The following is a 19175-nucleotide window of genomic DNA, read 5'->3' as shown; positions in this document are numbered from 1 at the left end:
TTTGTACAAAGAGTCATCAAAGCCCATAGCCACAAGTTGGCTCACTGGGCACCCACTCTTTCACGGATCGGGTCTAAAAAGTTGATGGGTCAAGTTAGTCGGGTCAGAGTTATATTAGTTGGGCTCGGATATTTTTATTTTAAATTAAAAAAAAGATTAAGTTAATAATTAATAGGTTTGGGTTTGGTTAATTAATTAATTGGGCCAGTTTAATTGTAAATTTGGGCTTAATTAATTAATGAAGTGAGCCCATTAATTTGTCATGGACCGAGTGATCCATGAGAATTATTGGTCAAGTTGTGTCTGGTTTAGTAATTTAAATGGGCTAATGTTTAAGTTAATGGGCCGGTTTAAGCGTTTTTGGGATAGTTTAGAATTATTGGATTAATTTTAAGTTAATTAATTTAAATGAACTTAAATAATATTTTATGTGAGACCATTATTTTTCATGGATCTGGGGTCCATGAGAATTATTGGGTCAGTCTAGAAATGTATGGGTTAAATCTAAGGGGTGAGCAGCTCGAACAAGTCTTTGGAAAAATAAAAGGTCCGTAAATATATATTTAACTCATGCATGTATTTTTATTATATATAAGTATGATTTTTAAGAAAATAAACTAAATATATATGTACGGACAAATTTTTATGAAATAAAAAAATAATGAGAATTTTTATGTTCATGCATCATGTAAGAATTTTTATGTTAAGTTTAAGGGCATGTTAAGAAAAATAATGTTTTTATGGAAGTTAAAGAAAAGGTGGAAAGTGATATGGTTGGAGGCCGGGATACCTGGGCCCCGTGACCTTCCTGATAATGTTTATGTTATAATGAGCTTATGGATCCAACATTGAGTGTTGATGAAGTGGCAGCACAGAGGTGGAAATCCCACCACCACGTACGTTGATTTTATGATGGATCAATCGTTGAGTATGAGACCATCGATATGGATACGACCTGTTGAGATTTGAGAATTTAAGACATGTCATTTTATGAGACGTATTAAGAATAATGTTTATGATAAAGTATGATGATAATGTTTATGTTTAAACGATACATGCTTATATGCATATGTTTTTAAGATCATGCACGTATAAGTATATTCACAATATTTTATATGATGTGTGTTTGTGTGTGGTTTCATGTTGTTACGTAATGATAAAACGTGTTGAGCATCTAGACTCACTGGATTTAAATGGTGCAGGTGAGCCTGAGCATAATGAAGAAAATGTGGTTCCGACTGACGGCGAGAGCGTATAAGTATCCGGGCAGCTAGCAGACCCGTGACCATAACTCATTTATGATATTGATGTTTTGAGAGTTAAAAACAAATTTTTCCGCATATGTTTTAATATATAAGTTTGAGGGTATGCATTGATTTTTAGATTTACGTATTTATTTTCTAGTTTGCATGGATTTGTTGAAAAAATTTATTTAAAAATATTTAGTTGTGGGGATTTTTATGCATGAGATTTTATCATGATTTAATAATTAATTTCATGTAATATACACATATATTTATATAGTGTATATTAAGTTATGTAAATTTATTTGAAGTATGATATATATATATAGTAATAATATTTTAAGGTAAAGAAATAGAATAATATATATATATATATATATGAAAAAAAATTAGTAGTAGTTTTGGATCGTTTCAAATTATCTATTTTCTCATTAATTCTCTCTACTCATTTCTCTATTTCTATTATGATTTATAACAAATACTAGTATATTTTCACACGCAACATGCGTAGAAAATAGTGTATACATAATAAATTTATATATTTTAAATAATATTTTTATTTCTTATCATCTAACTTAAATTAAAACATAATCACTAAAAACTATAAATTATGGAAGAAATAAAATAAAACTATAAATTATGGATTATTTTTTTAAAAAAAATTACAATTTACGAATGCTATAAATACCTAAATTAATTATGTTTCCCTTGATTAACAGTAATAATTGTTTGACGAAGCTAATGTGTTCAACACATTAAAACTAAGATATAGAATCGAGTGTAAGATTTAATTTTAATGGGTCGGATCATATTTATCCTCAAAATTGTAACAAGACCTATTTCAACCTAGTGAACCCGACCCATTGCTTGTTTTAGGTAATGTTTGGAAAAGAATTCTAGAAAACACTTAGGGAACTTGTCGTGCTACACCGGTGAGTAAGGACTATGGTTTGGAGATCCTGACCCAAAATTTAACAAGTTTTACATCAGTATATTTGTTTGCCGTCATCTATGTTTAGCATCTGAAAATGCTATCATATCTTAAATTTTGGTAAAATTATCGGCTCTGCACCACAAACTACATTTTATTTCCCTTTCTCTTTGTTTTAAAGAAACCAAATGGAGCTCAAGTAGCAATATGCCAATATAGCATCTTACTCAGGCTTCATTTAACACACAACTATGATACTCGAGCCCAATCAATTGGAAATATTCAGGTTCTCGACTAATGTAATCTCCGAGCAACTCGAATTTTTTTTTTCAAAATGCCCTCTGTTTTTACCGTATGAATGTGAAATGAATTTTTTTTTCTTAATGATATAACTGTTGATAATACAGTAATTTCAAAGGTATCAGATAATAACACTGGAACACTCGAATAATCGACAAATACTTGAGACCGAACGAAACAATAAAACTCAAAGCAGATGAAGTGGCTCGATCTAGTTGTCTAACGTGTACCGCTGTACTAGTATACACCACATTCAAGGTTGGTTCGGTGTGCCCCAGGGTATCAAGTGTTAATGGTATTCTGTACTTTATTAACTAATCGATCCCATCATCAACGATGAAAATCTAATCGATCCCATCAACACTGCAATCAAGGGTGACAAAAAAACTCCTAATTTAAAAGAATGTACACTGCAATCAAGGGTGACAAAAAAACTCCTAATTTAAAAGAATGTACGGATGGATTTGGTTTGGATGATCAACAGTTGCCATACTCTACTTCTGCAATGTTAATATCGCGGTCAGGCGACGAGGTTTTCCAACATCTTCTAATGGGTAACACACAAGGTTTAACTGAAATGATATGAAGCCAATAACATATATATAGAATCTCCACAACAAAACCAGCAATAATAGGTTCGGCCCAAATGACAAAAGTCGAAGAAAAACCTGGTGAATGAATCAAACAATAGATCAAGAATTGGATGAGATTCCACTTTGTAGGAAAATGTATGTACATATAAGCCACAGCAGTTGTTAAAACCCAAGAATCTTCACCAAGACTCTTGTGTCACAAGACCAAGCCATTAGTTCTTGACACAAACCAAGACTCATCCATTCGATTAAAGGGCATGCTTCAACCATGAAGGTTTAACTTTGGTTTCCTTTAAAGATTCAACCATTCAAAGGTTGTCTTCTAATCGTGTTTTAAAGTTGAAATAATGAAACAAAATATCATGCACGAGAATGGTCATCCCTTCTCACTATAAATGAACTGATTATTAGTCTAACCCGAAAGGCACCTTGCCCTCAACTTTGTCTTCTGAGCAAAGGCCTTCTATTTCCATGCACCTTAGTGAAGATTGCATAAATAGTACTTCTATCCAAATTCATTCCACAAGATTTACTTCATGGAACCAAACCAAACACAAGTACAAACCACAGTAATTAGTATTCACGCAAGTAAACCAACAAGTAACTTATTGACTGCAAACTTCATCCAAACCATCCACAAAAAAATCATAAAAAATGCAATTTTTGATAGCATATAGGATGTCCGAAAACAAAGCATTCGTACTAAACAAACAGAGCAGCTTGATTAGAAGTGCTTCGAGTAATAACGCTGACAAAGTCTATGCCAAAACCAAGTGATTGATAACAAAAAGACAGAAAAAGAAAATTCACCAAAATCCTAATCAAGCAGTGAGCACAACAGCGCCACCAGCTTCCTTAATCTTCTTCTCAGCATTCTTTGACACAAGTTTCGCCTTTACCACAAAAGGATGATCAGAGGGCAACGACCCCTTTCCCAAAACCTTAAAATACCCAAACTGCGTCACGTCAATCATCGGCACTTTGTCCTTAGACGCTTTGTCCTTGACATCCTGCGGCACCATCGACCAGATCCTGTCGACGTTGACGGTGGGACAGAAGAATTTGTTCCGGAGCTTATGGAAATAGCGCATACCGACCTTCCCAAAGTACCCGGGGTGATACTTATCGAACAGGATGCGGTGGTGGTGCATGCCACCGGCATTACCGCGGCCTCCAGGATGCTTCCTGTGCTTTCCGATACGTCCGTGACCTGCACTCACGTGGCCGCGCTTCTTGCGGTTCTTCTTGAATCGAGTCGTCATTGCGGCGGAGGATTTGGGAGACGGGGGAGGCCGGCGGCTTTAGTGCTAAAATGAGAGCCTAGGGTTTTGGGGTGATTATATATTACACTTAATTTCACTTAACCCCTTGAAATATTCATTATATCAATTCGGCCTCTTTAATATTAATTTCATTATTTCCCTTTACCCACATGGTCGAATGTCCATCTAAGAGCATGTTCAATGGTGAGATGATGTTGGTGAGATGAAGTTGGTAACTTCATTGCATGATGATGGTTCTGCGCGGGTGAGATGATGTTGTAGAGAGGATGTTGAGATATTAATTTTTTATTCTGTTAAATATATTTTTATTCAAACACAAAATAAATTTGCACAATTAAAAAAATTAAAATTACACATTATTAAAATTTTAATATTACAGAAAATTAAGAAATACACAAATAATTTTTATTTCATTAAATATATGAATAATTCAACACAATAAAATTTCATATTTAAAATTTTATATTACACATAATTAAAATTAAAAGCTTACACATAAAGTTAAAAACATAATTTTTAAAATCACACACATAATTAAGAAAAAATACATTATTAATTATTCATCTCCATAAAAACTCCAGATATGTTCAATCAAATCCTTCTGAAGCTTATTATGCAAATCTCTGTTCTGAATGCCGACACGTCGCTCCAAAAAAGCGTTAAACTTTACGGTAGGATCTCGCGAAGTAACAATATCCGGTGGCACGTATTCATTATCACGAGCAGGAAAATCACGATCTTCGAGCATATCCTCTCTTTCGTCCTCCACAATCATATTATTTTGGTTGCAATTTTGAGGCAAGAAATTCCTTTCTAATTTTAAAACCCAAGCATAGGTTATACGCTTCTTGAATCTTTCTTGTAATTTCGAATTTTTGGCAGATTTTTAGTGTAAAATGTGTGTGTGATTTCGGTTTTGGCAAGGGGTGAGGCATGGGGTGAACCTTTTTGTATAATGCATTTCCTAGCTTGCATATTGGAGTTTTGGGGTGATTTCTTGCTTCTAAGTGTAAAGTTTTATGTCTTGAACGAAAATTCAGTAGTTCCCTGTAGTGTTCGGCCCATGTCAATATGTATTTGATTGATTTTAAGTTGTACGTGGTGTTAGCCATGTTATTTGGTGGCTTTGCATTGAAATGATATAAATTGCTTTGAGTTTGTGGCGTTTAAATTGAAAATTTGGAGAAATGGATGAGAGGAGTGGAGGGGCTGCCCATGGGATGTTCATGGGTCTTAAACATGTGTTTTGAATGAGTTTTGTACACATAATAGGGGCTGGTCCAATAGGATTTTGGTTGAGGTGTTGGATTGAAGAGTTTGAGGGCGCCGGGTAATCGTATTGGATGAAACAAATGTAATGAGATAGCATCGGGCAAGAGACTAGTTCAAAGGCTCTAGATTGACATATTGGGATGCTAATGAGTCGCTTGGATGGGTTGTTGAAGGGTTAGAGCATGAGGAGTAAGTTTGAGTGGCCTTAGCTTCAAAGGTGTCAAAACAGAATTTTTACCGTTGCATCAAGTCTTGGGAAATGATTCTGGTGGGTTCAGTTTTAGAGGCCTGGACTGGGGCTACCTTTGATTTTCTTAAAGTATAGGATGTAAGGATCGTGTCGGTGTAAATTGGGCCTATTCCGGGTAAAAATCGATTGGGTTATGTACGTTTTAAGTTAGAGTAACGTGAGCAGATTTTTCCCTTGTTTTACGGGCTGTCCGGGTGTCTAAGTTTTTGAGTTGGTTTGGACCATTATAAAAATGTAAATACTGGTTCTTAGAGTATTTCAAGGTGTGTTTGATGTGCCGGTTTGAACGGAAAACCTTTTGGATTTAAATAGGATGAGTTTTGGATTTTATGGGTTAACCGCTCGAGTTGGGCCTTATGAGCGTAAACTTAAAAAAATGTGAGTAAAGCTTTAAGCCTAGGGTGCTCCCCTACACTCCAATCATCCATAAAATTTATGTTATGCTATCTTTTGAGTTTATTTCATTTACATTATTCAACGCCATTTATTCGCGTTTGTGACTTCAAAATTTATTTAATATTCTAGTCCCGAAGTCTAGTATCAAAAGAAATGTTTGTAAAGGATTAAATGTTGAAATGAGAAATTGTTGAATGAAAGAAATAGTTAAAGAATGAAGTGAGTTGGTTGTGACTTGTACGTGCAATGTTGGGTCGGGGGATGCCCTGATTCACTTGCCAAATTACGTATAGTACGAGGTCAAGAGACATCTCGGTTTTCCTACCAAATAGACGTTTAGTACGAGGTCGGGAGCAATCTCGATTTCCCTACCAAATGGATGTGTAGTACGAGGTCGGGAGCAATCTCGATTTCCCTACCAATTAAAGGGCAATGAGGGGTCCGGAGAAATCTTGACTTTCTTGCCGGCATTGTATACTATAGGCATCGATCGATCGAAATCATAGTCACAGTCGAGGATCCAAATTCAATAGTGAAAGTAAAGGATAAATGTTTCATGAATGTGTTTTCCATCGCATGTTGCCATTGTTCTTACTTCGGGCATGTCTTGACTTTATTCCTTTCGCGTGAGATTCATTAGTCTATTGGGCACTATTTTTAGTATTATGCATTATTTTGAACCCTTGCTGTATTATTTAAATCTTGCTGGACTTTTAGGCTCACTATTGTGCTTGGTGCAGGTGAGCATTTGGATGAGACTGCGGGGCAGGATTTTCAGGGCCCATAGGTGTTCGGAGGCACACCCTGACCGTTGCAGCTCTTTTCTTTCCGCATTTATGTTTATGTGTTGTTTCCCCTTTTCGTAGCAGGACGTGATTTTCCCTGCAATTTATTGTTGGCATGTAAACATTAAATACTTTGTTCTTTCGGTTGGCGTCGAATTAGATATTGTTTTGCATGCTTGTGTTTGTTGTTCACCTTGGGTTGAGGTCTATTTAAACTGCTGTTTGAGACAGGTGGTTTTATTATTCAAACAAATAGGTCATGCCAAAATTTTTAAAATTTTCCGCATTTTCTTTATTTATTTAGACATTAGTAGTTAGAGTCTTTTCAATTTTTATTTTTATTATCTTTTGTAATCCATCGCCTTACCCGTCGTCTTTATATGTGCAGTATGTTGTCCCGCTAAAAGAAGTTACTTATGGAGTTCTATAGCCGGAGAGAGAACGAGTCTAAGACGAGGGGAGTGTTATTTTTGTTTTCATTGTTTTTATGTTCGTTTTGCATTTGTGTGTTTGTTTTTGCATTTTGTTTGTGTGTCTAAAGTATTGAGAGCAATGCTTTGGGAAAAATATGGGGGGTAGACTAGTTTATTTTATTGTTTGTTATGTTTGTGTTGTATTCGTAATCATTTAGTTGGAGTGTGTCTCGTTCGTTTTAGTGTTTGTTTGCATGTGTGTAAGTGTGATGATAAATGGGAGCCGATGATGATATGAAGTTATGATTTTTATGAAATTTTTTTTTGTTTTTGCTCTTGATTGGACATGAGAAACCGTAGGTTGAACCGTGAATATTTTTAAGCACTCATGTTAAACCAGTGAATTGTAGCGATACCATTGATGATGTTTGTGGCTGTTTGACCATTGCACGACACTAGGTGCTAAGTGTTCTTAGTTGTGTCTTTTGAATTCTAATGATCCTTTGACAATGCACTTATGATCTTGGGCACACCAAATAATTTTTAAGAATGAAATTGATGCAAATTTAAAAAAATTAAAAATTTAATTCTTTGAAAAAATAATAACAACTCCATCCGACTTTCGGGCAAGGGATTGAAATCCTAATCACCTAGTCTGAAACTAATTTTTCGAATTCCATGAGATTGTTGATACATCCGGGCTATAGACGAGGGAATTGAAATTCTAATCCTATCTTAGTTATGGCTAAGTTCGCGGGTAATTATTGGGGCTTAAGAAAATCGAGTGCAAAATTCGGAGGTGTGTAATCTATCTCAAGGGAGGTGTGTTTTGTTAAGAAATCGTTGGAAGAAATGGACACTTGATTGTGATGGTTACACTGATTTGTCATAGGTCGCTAAGCAGTCGTATAACAGATTCTTTTTAAGTTGCATGTAGTTGAAATAACATGGCACACACACACGTTCACGCTAAACTGATGGTGTATTATGAAAAATCGAGAGCATTTTTGTGATTTGTTTTTGTAGGTGTTGGAACTTCTCCGAGGCTGTAATTTCCCTGACTCGTCCTTACTTATGTTTGGGTTTGCATTATTGTTTTTATATGTTTTGCTCGAGGGCGAGCAAAGTTTAAGTATGAGAGAGTTGATAAGTGCATTTTTTGTGCATTATTTTGTGTTATTTTTAGATTTATTAGGCACGCATCCATATGGTTTCATGTGTGTTTTTACATGTTTTATTTATAATTTATTTTATGCGTGTGTATCTCCGGGTTTGTTTGAAGAAAATATTGAAGAAATCAAGAATTTGGAGCAAGAGAAGAGCCGCAATAATGAATTACCGAGCATCTATGATCATAAATTTATTTTTAATGCTACAGATATCCAAATCCGCTATTCATCGTTCAAATTGAAGTCAAGATGTTTTGAAGCTGCTGTCCAAATTTCGGCTCGATCTGATGGCTAGAAGTCCATATATGAATTTTTTAAAACCGCTACGCATTGGAAAAAAGTGAGCTCGCTCGAGCCGCAACTTGTTGCCGCTCGAGCGAGACCTGAGAAGCGTGAAAAAAATATAATTTAGCAGAAAGTTACTCACTCGAGCGCAACTTATTCCCGCTCGAGCAAGATTTCGCGCAGATTAGAAAAGAGAATCTTCGGAATTAAACTCTTATTTTGTGGGTTTTATTTTATGGGCTTTCAAATCCTATAAATAGAAGATTAAAGAGCAGATTAAAGGGGGATTCACGCAGGAACCAGACGTGAGGCGGCTAGGAGGCGAGAGGCTTGGAGATTTTCTTCTCTTCTCTTTTATTTCTCAATTTTTGTTGATTAAAACTTTTGTTTGAATATTGTTTTCAATTATTGATTAGTTTTTGTTCAACCAAGACCGCGAGATTGGGCCAAACAATTTTATGTCGAACATGTGGATTTTGATTTGGGATTCTTAGATTTTTATTAAGATTATTGATTGTTGAATTTATATTTTGTTCTTGTGAATAACCTGATCAATTATTTACTTGCTTGTTAATTGATTCTGAGTCGACAAATTAGAAATTGATTTCGATCGATCCAATAATTGACAAATGGTTAAACCGAATAAAAATAGTATTCGGTTTCAGTATGCGGTTTTAGGTGAAAAATGAATTATCACAAATATTGAATGCATTCATGTTTGATTATAATTATGAAAATTAATCCGTCAATACTTGAATAGGTTTAACAAATTCTAGACCTAGACTGTTAAACAAGATATGATAATTCACCGTGATTTAAGATTAAATCTGGATTCTAGATCTGCCACTAATTTGCATTATTTGTTCGGTACCTTCGTGTGTCTTGGTTGTCTCAGTTTACTTGAATTTTTCCTTGCGTTAGTCGTTAGATAGTAAAATTTATTTATTGTTTATTTTAATTGAATTTTTATTAAACTCATCGCAGTCCTTTTTATTATTCTTTCTAGATTAAGTAAAATAATTAAATCTTGAGAATTGGCTACAGTCCCTGTGGGATCGATACTTGGACTCTATGCCCACTTACTATAACTTGACCTAGTGCACTTGCTATATAACCGAATTAAGCGGTCAGTGGCATTGTCCACGGAGAACCCACCCCAAAGCCAGGTTACTATGGTATCTCCTACTACAGGTATGGCGCTAGCTAAGCTTGTAATTACTGTTGCTCCCCAAAAACTCATCTGACCCCAAGGTAGTACATATCCTATAAAAGCTGTCACAATCATTATGATAAGATAAAAAACGGTGTGTAGTGGGGGGGGGGGGGGGGTGAATGCACACTTTTTAAATATTTTGAGATACAATAGCATGGTTCTTGAAATATTGAGTACCTTTGAATTAAATTGAGTTTGGTTTCAAAACCAAGCAAAAAATACTCGAAATAATCCTTCTTAGAAACTGATTTATCATTTTATAAATCATTTCAAAAGGATGCAAGTTGATAGATGAAAATCGTTTAGTTGAACATTTTATCAAACACTTTGAATGCAACATTTAAGTATTTTATCAAACACATAAAATGCTTCAACAATGCAATCCAAAACTGTAACAATAAATAAATGCAAGAAATAAAGAGACACAGATTTGTTTATGGATGTTCGTATATTTCAACAACTCCTACATCACCCCTTCTTCCTCCTCGGAAGGATAGCACTAGAAGACTTTGATTTATACAATCCATTTGTACAAACTCACTCCAAGACTAGGACTTACCCACTGCCTATTTTAGAACTTCTAGTCACACTTGATTGTAGGCCGCAACCTCACAATCCGCATAATGTTTAACATCTTTATGCCAAGACTACAAACACAATTTTTAACGTCTTTGTGTTAAGACACTCACTCAACTAATCATCAAAGTAAATCTTCCGTAAGTGTGTGAGTGAGCTCTCTTCAATTGATATACAAAGATATTGGACAAGTAAGAGTGTTCTATAAACTGGGTTTGGTTTGAAGAAGTTGACAGTGAACGCTCATCTTTCTTCTTGTTCTTCACACCTTGGGCTTTGCTCTCAATCTAGCTGATAATCTGTTTAGCTGCCCTCTGCCTTCAATCTCTCTTCTAAAAATTTGTATTTGATCTTCAAGATGTTGTAATTGTAGGCTCCAAGAATGATATAACCATTAGACACAGAAATAGAGCCGTTAGAATGTTTTTGTATTGTTTCTGAAACTCAACTAATCTTCGAGCTCAACTGATCGAAACTCATTCTAGTCCTCCAACCACAGCCTTATCCGCCTCTGTTTTTGCCCATTTGTGAATCCAATTTGTCGACTGAATTAAGCCAAGTCCTAAAGTGCATTAGAAATTCAGTAGAGTAGTCCTCGCACTAGCTGCCCATCTCAAATCGATATCACTATTCGAAGCCATTGAAAAGAAGACAATCCCTGCAATTAATCTCCGACATTAAAGAAAGAAGAGCTATCGGGTGTAATATATATGCTTATTTGTCTTTTTATTCAATTAATCAACTTATATAAGCGTGTTTAACATTTTGTTTACGCATTTATCAAAGGTAGAAATCACGAATACTATCGAGATAGTTTATTTCCTTTTCTGCCTATATATGGAGGTGTTTTTAGAAGGCTTGGTAAACTTTGTGAGGGGGTAGAGGTTAAGACGTAGGTCACTCCACTTCATATCCTTTATTTTTCATCATATATTCTCCAAAAAATAAATGTTACATCTACACAGTGAGTTACACGTTGTGTTACACACTACACATAAAATTACAAAATTATCCTTCCACTTTATTTGAAAAATCTATTTCCAAAATATATTAATGATATTTATGTAATTTCAAATGCAACGTGCAACCCAATGTGTAATCTTTCATGTACATATAGCATCACCATCTCCAAAATAGAGATCTGCAATCTCTATTTTCAAACAACTTCTCCAACCCACAACCTTTAAATATTACAAAATATTTCATTTTTCTGTTTATTATTTATTATTTATATTTTTTGCAAACACACACATACACACAAACACACACACACACACACACACACACACACACACACATATATATATATATATATATATATATATATATATACACAACCTCTAAATATGACCAAATAATCCATTTTTTCTGTTTATTTTTTTTTTTCAAATACACACACACACACACACACATATATATATATATATAATTAAATAAATACATAATATATCGTTCAACTGAATTAATTTGATATGATTTAAAGAAATCGTACAATATATTAATAACTATATATTATATTATTAAAAATACAACAATTATAATATATTTGACTTGATTTTTTAAATAATGTATTTATTTGGTCACTAAATTTCAAACAACACGCAACATTAATTATACAGATTTAAAATATAAAACAAGATAAACATAAACGGTGCATAAGGTTTAAAGAACAACATACATATTGACCATTAGAAAAATATTTTGAATTATGTTTTTTTTATGACCTTGTTTATTATTTTCATTTGGTGTTTAATATAATATTAAAATTACAATTAATTAATGAATAAAAAAATTTCAAATAAATTAAAAACAAATTTAAAAATTGAACACTAAACTAAGTAAAAAAAAAAAAGAAAAATCAAGTGGACAAAAAAAAGACCATTTTGCGGTTTTCGAGGATGGTATTTTTGTAAATAATATCATTCTCTAAAATATTACTCTATATGTACAGTTGCACTTTCCAAAATGGAGAGTTCATATAGAGTAGGGTTGGAGAGGGAAACCCTCTTCTATAATGGAGGATTATTCTATAATGGAGAAATCCTCCATTATAGAGGAGGGTTGAAGATGCTTTTATATGATTGGATAAATTTGAGTGCAGTGTTTTTATTATTAGACCGATAAACTCTTAAAAAAACAGTTCAAACAGACGATCGAATCGAAATACTGTTATATTATATAAAATAATAATATGGTATTGATATATTTAAATTTTAAAGACCTTAAATATGTATATATGTAACAAAAAATATATTCACCAAAGTTTAAAATATAAACAACTTCAAAATACCAAATATATTACTTATATATTTTATAAACAAAAAAAAATCAAAATAAGATCAAATACTACTAAAATAGTATCCTTAACAAAGTTCAAAACCTCTCTGAAAAAAACCAAAGTTCAAGACCAAATAATCATATATATATATATATATATATATATAATAAAAATTTTAATTTTAAATATAAGAAATAATTTTTTTGGAAGGATATAAGAAATAATTAAATGCTAAAAAAATTAATTGTCAAACTGGTTTATCGGTTTAAGGCTAATTCGATCGGTTCTTTATTGGGTTTGATTGGTTCCCAATAGTTTGACTGTTAAAACGATTTTTTATGCTTGCTTCGGACCTGACTAGTTGGTCTTGTTTTAAAAATATTGCTTTTGGAACATTGAAACTGCTTAATTAATTCTTGTTTTTATGAAGTAGATGTAAGGTGAAATGTGGATATCATTTCTTGGGCTTCTTAGTTTCATTCTATTTTGTTTGTTAAATATGATATTTCATGACTTTGGAAACTTGATGTCTAAGTCGGGCATGGTAGAGGATTGTTTCTAGTATTTTAGTATTATTATGCCTTAAACGCATACAAATATCGAGTTGTGAGATTAATATTTTTAATGTGCTAATATATCTCAAAATTCATATTTTGATGATATCAACACTCGGTTAACCATTACTAATGTTTAATTTGAGTAAAATGCATATTTTAAAATTTTAAGCTAGTTGAGTTCGGAAGATCCAAAGACAGTTCGGACGATCCAAACGCATACTTCGTTGTTTCCCAACTAAGAAGTTCGGATGGAGTGATGTCTATTCGTTCGGACAATCCGATGGAAGATCGGACGTTCCGAATTGGTCTAACCAGAATCCAAAAATCTCGAAAATTAAAAATTCAAATTTCAAGCAAGGCGGGACAATTCAGAAGCTTCGAACATGGATTTGGACGTTCCGATCGTATGGATAAACAATTGGAAGATTTGCGGAAACTGAAATTCAAAATATCAAAAAGTGGGAGGAGTTCGGACGATCCGAGCAGGATCGAAGGATCCAAACATGAAGATGAAAATATTTTTGAATATTTGAATCTCCGAAGGAAATATGGATCTGAAGCAGTTCGGAAAATCCGATCTCATAGTAACAAATTTAGGAATTGGTTAACTCAGGATCAGACGATCTGAATAGGGATCAGACGTTTCGAATGCACTCGAGATCATCACTATAAATAGAGGACACTGACACTCTTGAAGACAACCAACAAGCAATCGAAGTTTTCTATTTTAAGTATTCGTGTTCTCTATCAAAACGTCGACATTGTATTTTACTCTTTGAGTTATCAAAGTGTGGTGCTCGTAAATGTTGTCTTTGAAGTTGTGTTGAATTTTCATGGTTATCTTTGGAGCCTTCAAGACCAAGTAGACACGGCGAGTGTCTTTGTAAAGGCTAACTTGGAGTCATCAAAGCCAAGAAGATCTAGTTATACCTTGGCTAATAGTTTTTAACCAAGAAGGGGTGACGTAAACGTTTTATTATCGAACTTCCTCAAAAAATTTCTATCTTCCTTATTTCTTTATTTATTTACTGCATTTACTTTATGTTTTTACTTTATTATATTATTTTTATTGGTTGTCCAAAAGTATTCCGTTTATGTAATTCAAAATTTTTCTAAATTCATTTTAAATTGCTAAAGAACCATAAAACCTAATTCACCCCTTAGGTTCTAACAAGTACAATCTAGATATTTATTGTAACGCAAAAGCAATTTATATCGAAAGTGCGTTATTTTATAGTATTGGTTAATTGTTCTTAATCATTGTTTATTACTTGTATAAATAATAAAATAAATAATAAAATATAGAGCACCAATACACCATGATTCGACCTATATACATGGGACCACACTCAGATATTAAGTAAATCTACTAAAACCAAAATAACATTACAATCAACCAAGGATTTAAACAAAATTAAAAGACTCTCTTTTTATAATGATGTCTTTTTGAAGAACGCTTTTCAATAGATCTCACTTGGCGAGCACTACTCATCTTTAAATCCTCCTTTGATCGAACTTCCTTCGATGCTATAGATGATTCTCTCTCGTGAACATCACCTTCCTCTTTGGAATATTGGTCCCAGGTGCGGCATCACGAGATAGAAACTATGAAAATTGAAAAATAAAATAGACACCAAAATTTACGTGAAAACCCCCAAAAATTATTAGGATAAAAACCACGGGCAAGGCCAAAAGATTCCACTATAATATTTGGAGAATTACAACCTCTCTCTGTGTTTCCAAAGATACACTCACTCTCTTAAAATAGGAGAAAACCTATCTCACAAATATATATAGAAAACACTCAAATCACTTGAATGTTTAAAACGAGAGAAAATAACTCGATGTTGGGATACTCTGAAACTGATGCAGAATGCATGTATTTATAGTTGCGGATTTTAGTCTGAACGCAAGAAACACAATTCAATTCTGAATTGTTTTTGCTATCATACGTTTCAACTTTTGCACAGCTGCTCACATGAGTTGTCCACATGCATTTAATGCATGAATCATTTTTCCAACATGTTGTCATCCTTTATGGCTAATTCTGCCGACATTTCTCTCACTTGGAGATTTGATTGAGAATCAAACACAGCTCCACACGTCCTTTTAATCTTGCCATTCCCGCTGCTTACGTTTCTGCTAGGCCACATGAAGATCTACACTACTCGAACTTGTCTGTACTCACTGGCTTGGTCAGAATATCAGCAATGTTATCCTTCGTATGGATTTTCTGCATATCCACACTTCCTTCCTCTACTACTTACCGTACAAAGTGAAATTGAACTCCAATGTGTTTAGTCCTGGAATGAAAGGCTGGATTTCTTGCAATGTGCAAGGCACTCTAACTGTCACAAAATAGAGGAATATTTCCTTGTTTGTGCCCAAGTTCCTCCAGTAACCTTTTAATCCACATTGCCTCCTTGCATGCTTGAGTAGCTACCATGTATTCTGCATCCGTGGTAGATAATGCCACAACCAGTAGTATATTTTCTTTTATCTGGATCACCTGCATAATCTGAATCCACATAGCCCCTGAGTGTAAAATCTGATCCTCCAAAACATAATGCAGCATTCGAGGTACCCTTAATGTATCTAAAGATCTTCTTAACCGTGCTCCAATGCTCTAGTCCAGGATTCGCCATTTATCGACTGACTGCTCCCACTGCTTGTGCAATGTCTGGTCTTGTACAAATCATGGAGACCATCAAACTTCCCACTGCTGATGCATACGGTACTCGAGACATCTCCATCCTTTCTGCTTCACTGCTAGGACACATCTCAGAAGATAATTTGAAGTTAATAGGAAGAGGGGTTGAAACTGGCTTACTATCTTGCATGTTGAAGCGTTGCAAGACTTTCTTCAAATAATTTTTCTGGAAAATCCAAATCTTCTTGTTGCTTCTGTCTCGGTGAACTTGCATCCCTAGAATCTTGTTTGCTGGTTCCAAGTCCTTCATATCAAATTCCCTAGCCAACTATGCCTTCAATTCTTGGACCCGATCTTTTTTGGAGCCTGCTACCAACATGTCGTCCACATACAACAACCAAATGATATCATCATCACCAGACCTCCTGAAATACGTACAAGGGTCTGCACTGAGTCTGTTGTACCTAAGGTTCATGATATAGGAATCAAATCTCTTGTACCAACACCTCGGCGCCTGTTTGAGACTGTACAGAGATTTGTTCAACCTGCAAACCAATTTCTCTTTGCCCTTTTTTGCAAAACCTTCTGGCTGGAGCATATAGATTTCTTCTTCAAGATCGCCATGAAGAAATGCTGTTTTCACATCTAGTTGTTCTAGATGTAGGTCAAACACCGCACACATTGCCAATACTACTCTGACTGTTGAAAGTCGAACCACAGGAGAAAATATCTCATTGAAGTCAATACCTTCTTTCTGAGCGTACCCTTTGACAAACAATCTTGCACGATACCGCTCCACTTGGTTATTGCCATCACGTTTGATTTTATAGACCCATCTGTTACCGATAGCTTTTCTTCCTCGTGGTAGTGTAACAAGATTTCAAGTTTTGTTCCTGTCCAATGCTTCCAATTCTTCCTGCATCGTTGTCATCCACAGGGATACATCCGAGCTTTGATTAGCCTCATGAAAACTCGATGACTCACCATCCTCTGTTAATAGACAATATGCAATGTTTCTTTCAGTGACATAATCTGAAAGCCAACCTGGTGGTCTTCTCTCTCGAGTTGACTGCCTCACTTTGGAAACCTCTGACTCAACTGGTTCTTGTTCCTCGTGCTCTGGTACTGCTTGATCTTCGTCTGTATTATTTTCCACCTGGATGATAGTAGTTTCTAAATTTAGTGTGCCTTTGTCTCCCTTCACTTTATCTTCCTCGAAGATAACATCTCTGCTGATGATAAGCTTGTGGACAGTGGGATCCCACAAGCGAAACCCCTTTACTCCATCAGCATAGCCCAAGAAGATACACTTTCTGGATTTGGAATCAAACTTAGATCTTTCTTGTTCATTGTACATAACGTACACCGGACTTCCAAATGTATGTAATCGAGAATAATTAGCTAGCTTGCCAGTCCACACCTCCATCGGAGTCTTCAAATCAATCGCCACTGAAGGAGAACGATTGATGATGTAAGAAGCGGTTTTGACTGCTTCTGCCCAAAATGACTTTGGTAGACCCGCAGTACTCAACATGACCCTTGTTCTGTCCAACAAAGTTCTGTTCATCCGCTCCGCCACTCCATTATGTTGAGGCGTGTAAGCCGTCGTGAACTTTCATTTGATGCCCTCATGCTGACAGAATGCATCAAATTCATCACTGGTATATTCTCCTCCATTGTCAGTCCTCAAACACTTGATTTTCTTATCAGAATGAAGTTCAACCCGCACTTTGAAAACTTCGACAACATCTGACTTCTCCTTGATTGGATACACCCAACATCTCCTAGAAAAATCATCAATAAACGAGACAAAATATCTCGCTCCTCCTAGGGATACCACCGATGCTTGCCAAACATCAGAATGAATCAGCTCCAATATGCCTTTGCTTTTGGCAGTAGATGTGCCAAACTTCAATCTGTGTTGTTTACTGGTAACACAATGCTCACAAAAAGGTAGAGTTACTTTTGTAAGCCCTGACAACAGCTTCCGTTCAGAGATAATCTTCATTCCTCGTTCTGACATATGCCCAAGCTTTCTATGCCACAACACTGTTGATTCTTATCTCGAACCAATTGATGGAACAACTAGTTCCGCCTATTTGTGTGTTTCCCCCAACAATACATACAGATTTGCAGCAAACTTTTCCGCCTTCATAACCACAAGAACGCCTTTCACAATCTTCATGATCCCTTTCTCGATACGAGTTTTGCACCCAATATCATCCAATTGCCCCAAAGACAAAATATTCTTTGTCAGGCCCTTCACATGTCGTACCTCCCGTATGGTGCGAATACTGTAATCAAACATTTTAATTTTGATGGTACCGACCCCAGCGATTTCCAAGGCATGATCATTTTCCATGAATACAGATCCTTCCGAGACTGGTTCATACTGATCGAACCATTTTCTCCATGACATCATGTGCCACGTCGCTCCTGAATCCATAATACATGCATCACAAAACCTGTGTCTGCCTTCCGCAACTGTTGCTGCTTTGCTGAATAATATTTTACCACTGCTGAAGTACTTGCCACATTTCCTTGAGATCCCTTCTCGATGCTCTTCGTACACTCTCTCTTTAAGTGCTCTTTACCGCCACATTTAAAGCAGTAAATATTTTTTTTCTTACTTCTTGACTTGGATCTACCATATCTGTGGCTCCCACTAGAGTCACGCTCCGTCAATCTTCCTCTCGTCATCGGCAAAGCCTCTTCTTGCTTCGACATTGCCAACCTATCTTCCTTGTTCCTTCAACGATTCTCTTCTCCAAGAACCGCAGTTAAGACGTCGTCAAAATTTAAATTATCCGAAAGAACTTTGTTGGTAATATTGATGATGAGCTGATCATATGAATCTGGTAGACTCTGAAGTAGAAGCTCCACACGTTCTTTTTCCTCTATTTTATGCCCCATAGAGTTGAGCCCAAAAAATAGAGTATTCAGTGTGTTGATATGGTCGGCCATCGATGAGAATTCCGCC

The 19175-nt window shown here is 35.1% G+C and overlaps 1 protein-coding gene across 1 annotated transcript; it reads right to left on the bottom strand.

Moving 5' to 3' along the window:
* Window positions 1-3716: 3716 nt before the first annotated feature.
* LOC140883285 (large ribosomal subunit protein uL15x-like) lies at window positions 3717-4387 on the bottom strand. Its single transcript, XM_073289701.1, has one exon. It carries the CDS (start codon window positions 4328-4330, stop codon window positions 3890-3892), a length of 441 nt encoding a protein of 146 aa, XP_073145802.1. The 5' UTR covers window positions 4331-4387; the 3' UTR covers window positions 3717-3889.
* Between the last annotated feature and the right edge of the window lie 14788 nt (window positions 4388-19175).

This window comes from Henckelia pumila, chromosome 2, assembly GCF_033568475.1.
Source record: "Henckelia pumila isolate YLH828 chromosome 2, ASM3356847v2, whole genome shotgun sequence".
In the NCBI taxonomy this organism is placed as follows: Eukaryota; Viridiplantae; Streptophyta; class Magnoliopsida; order Lamiales; family Gesneriaceae; genus Henckelia; species Henckelia pumila.
This window is presented reverse-complemented; position numbering and strand designations above follow the sequence as displayed.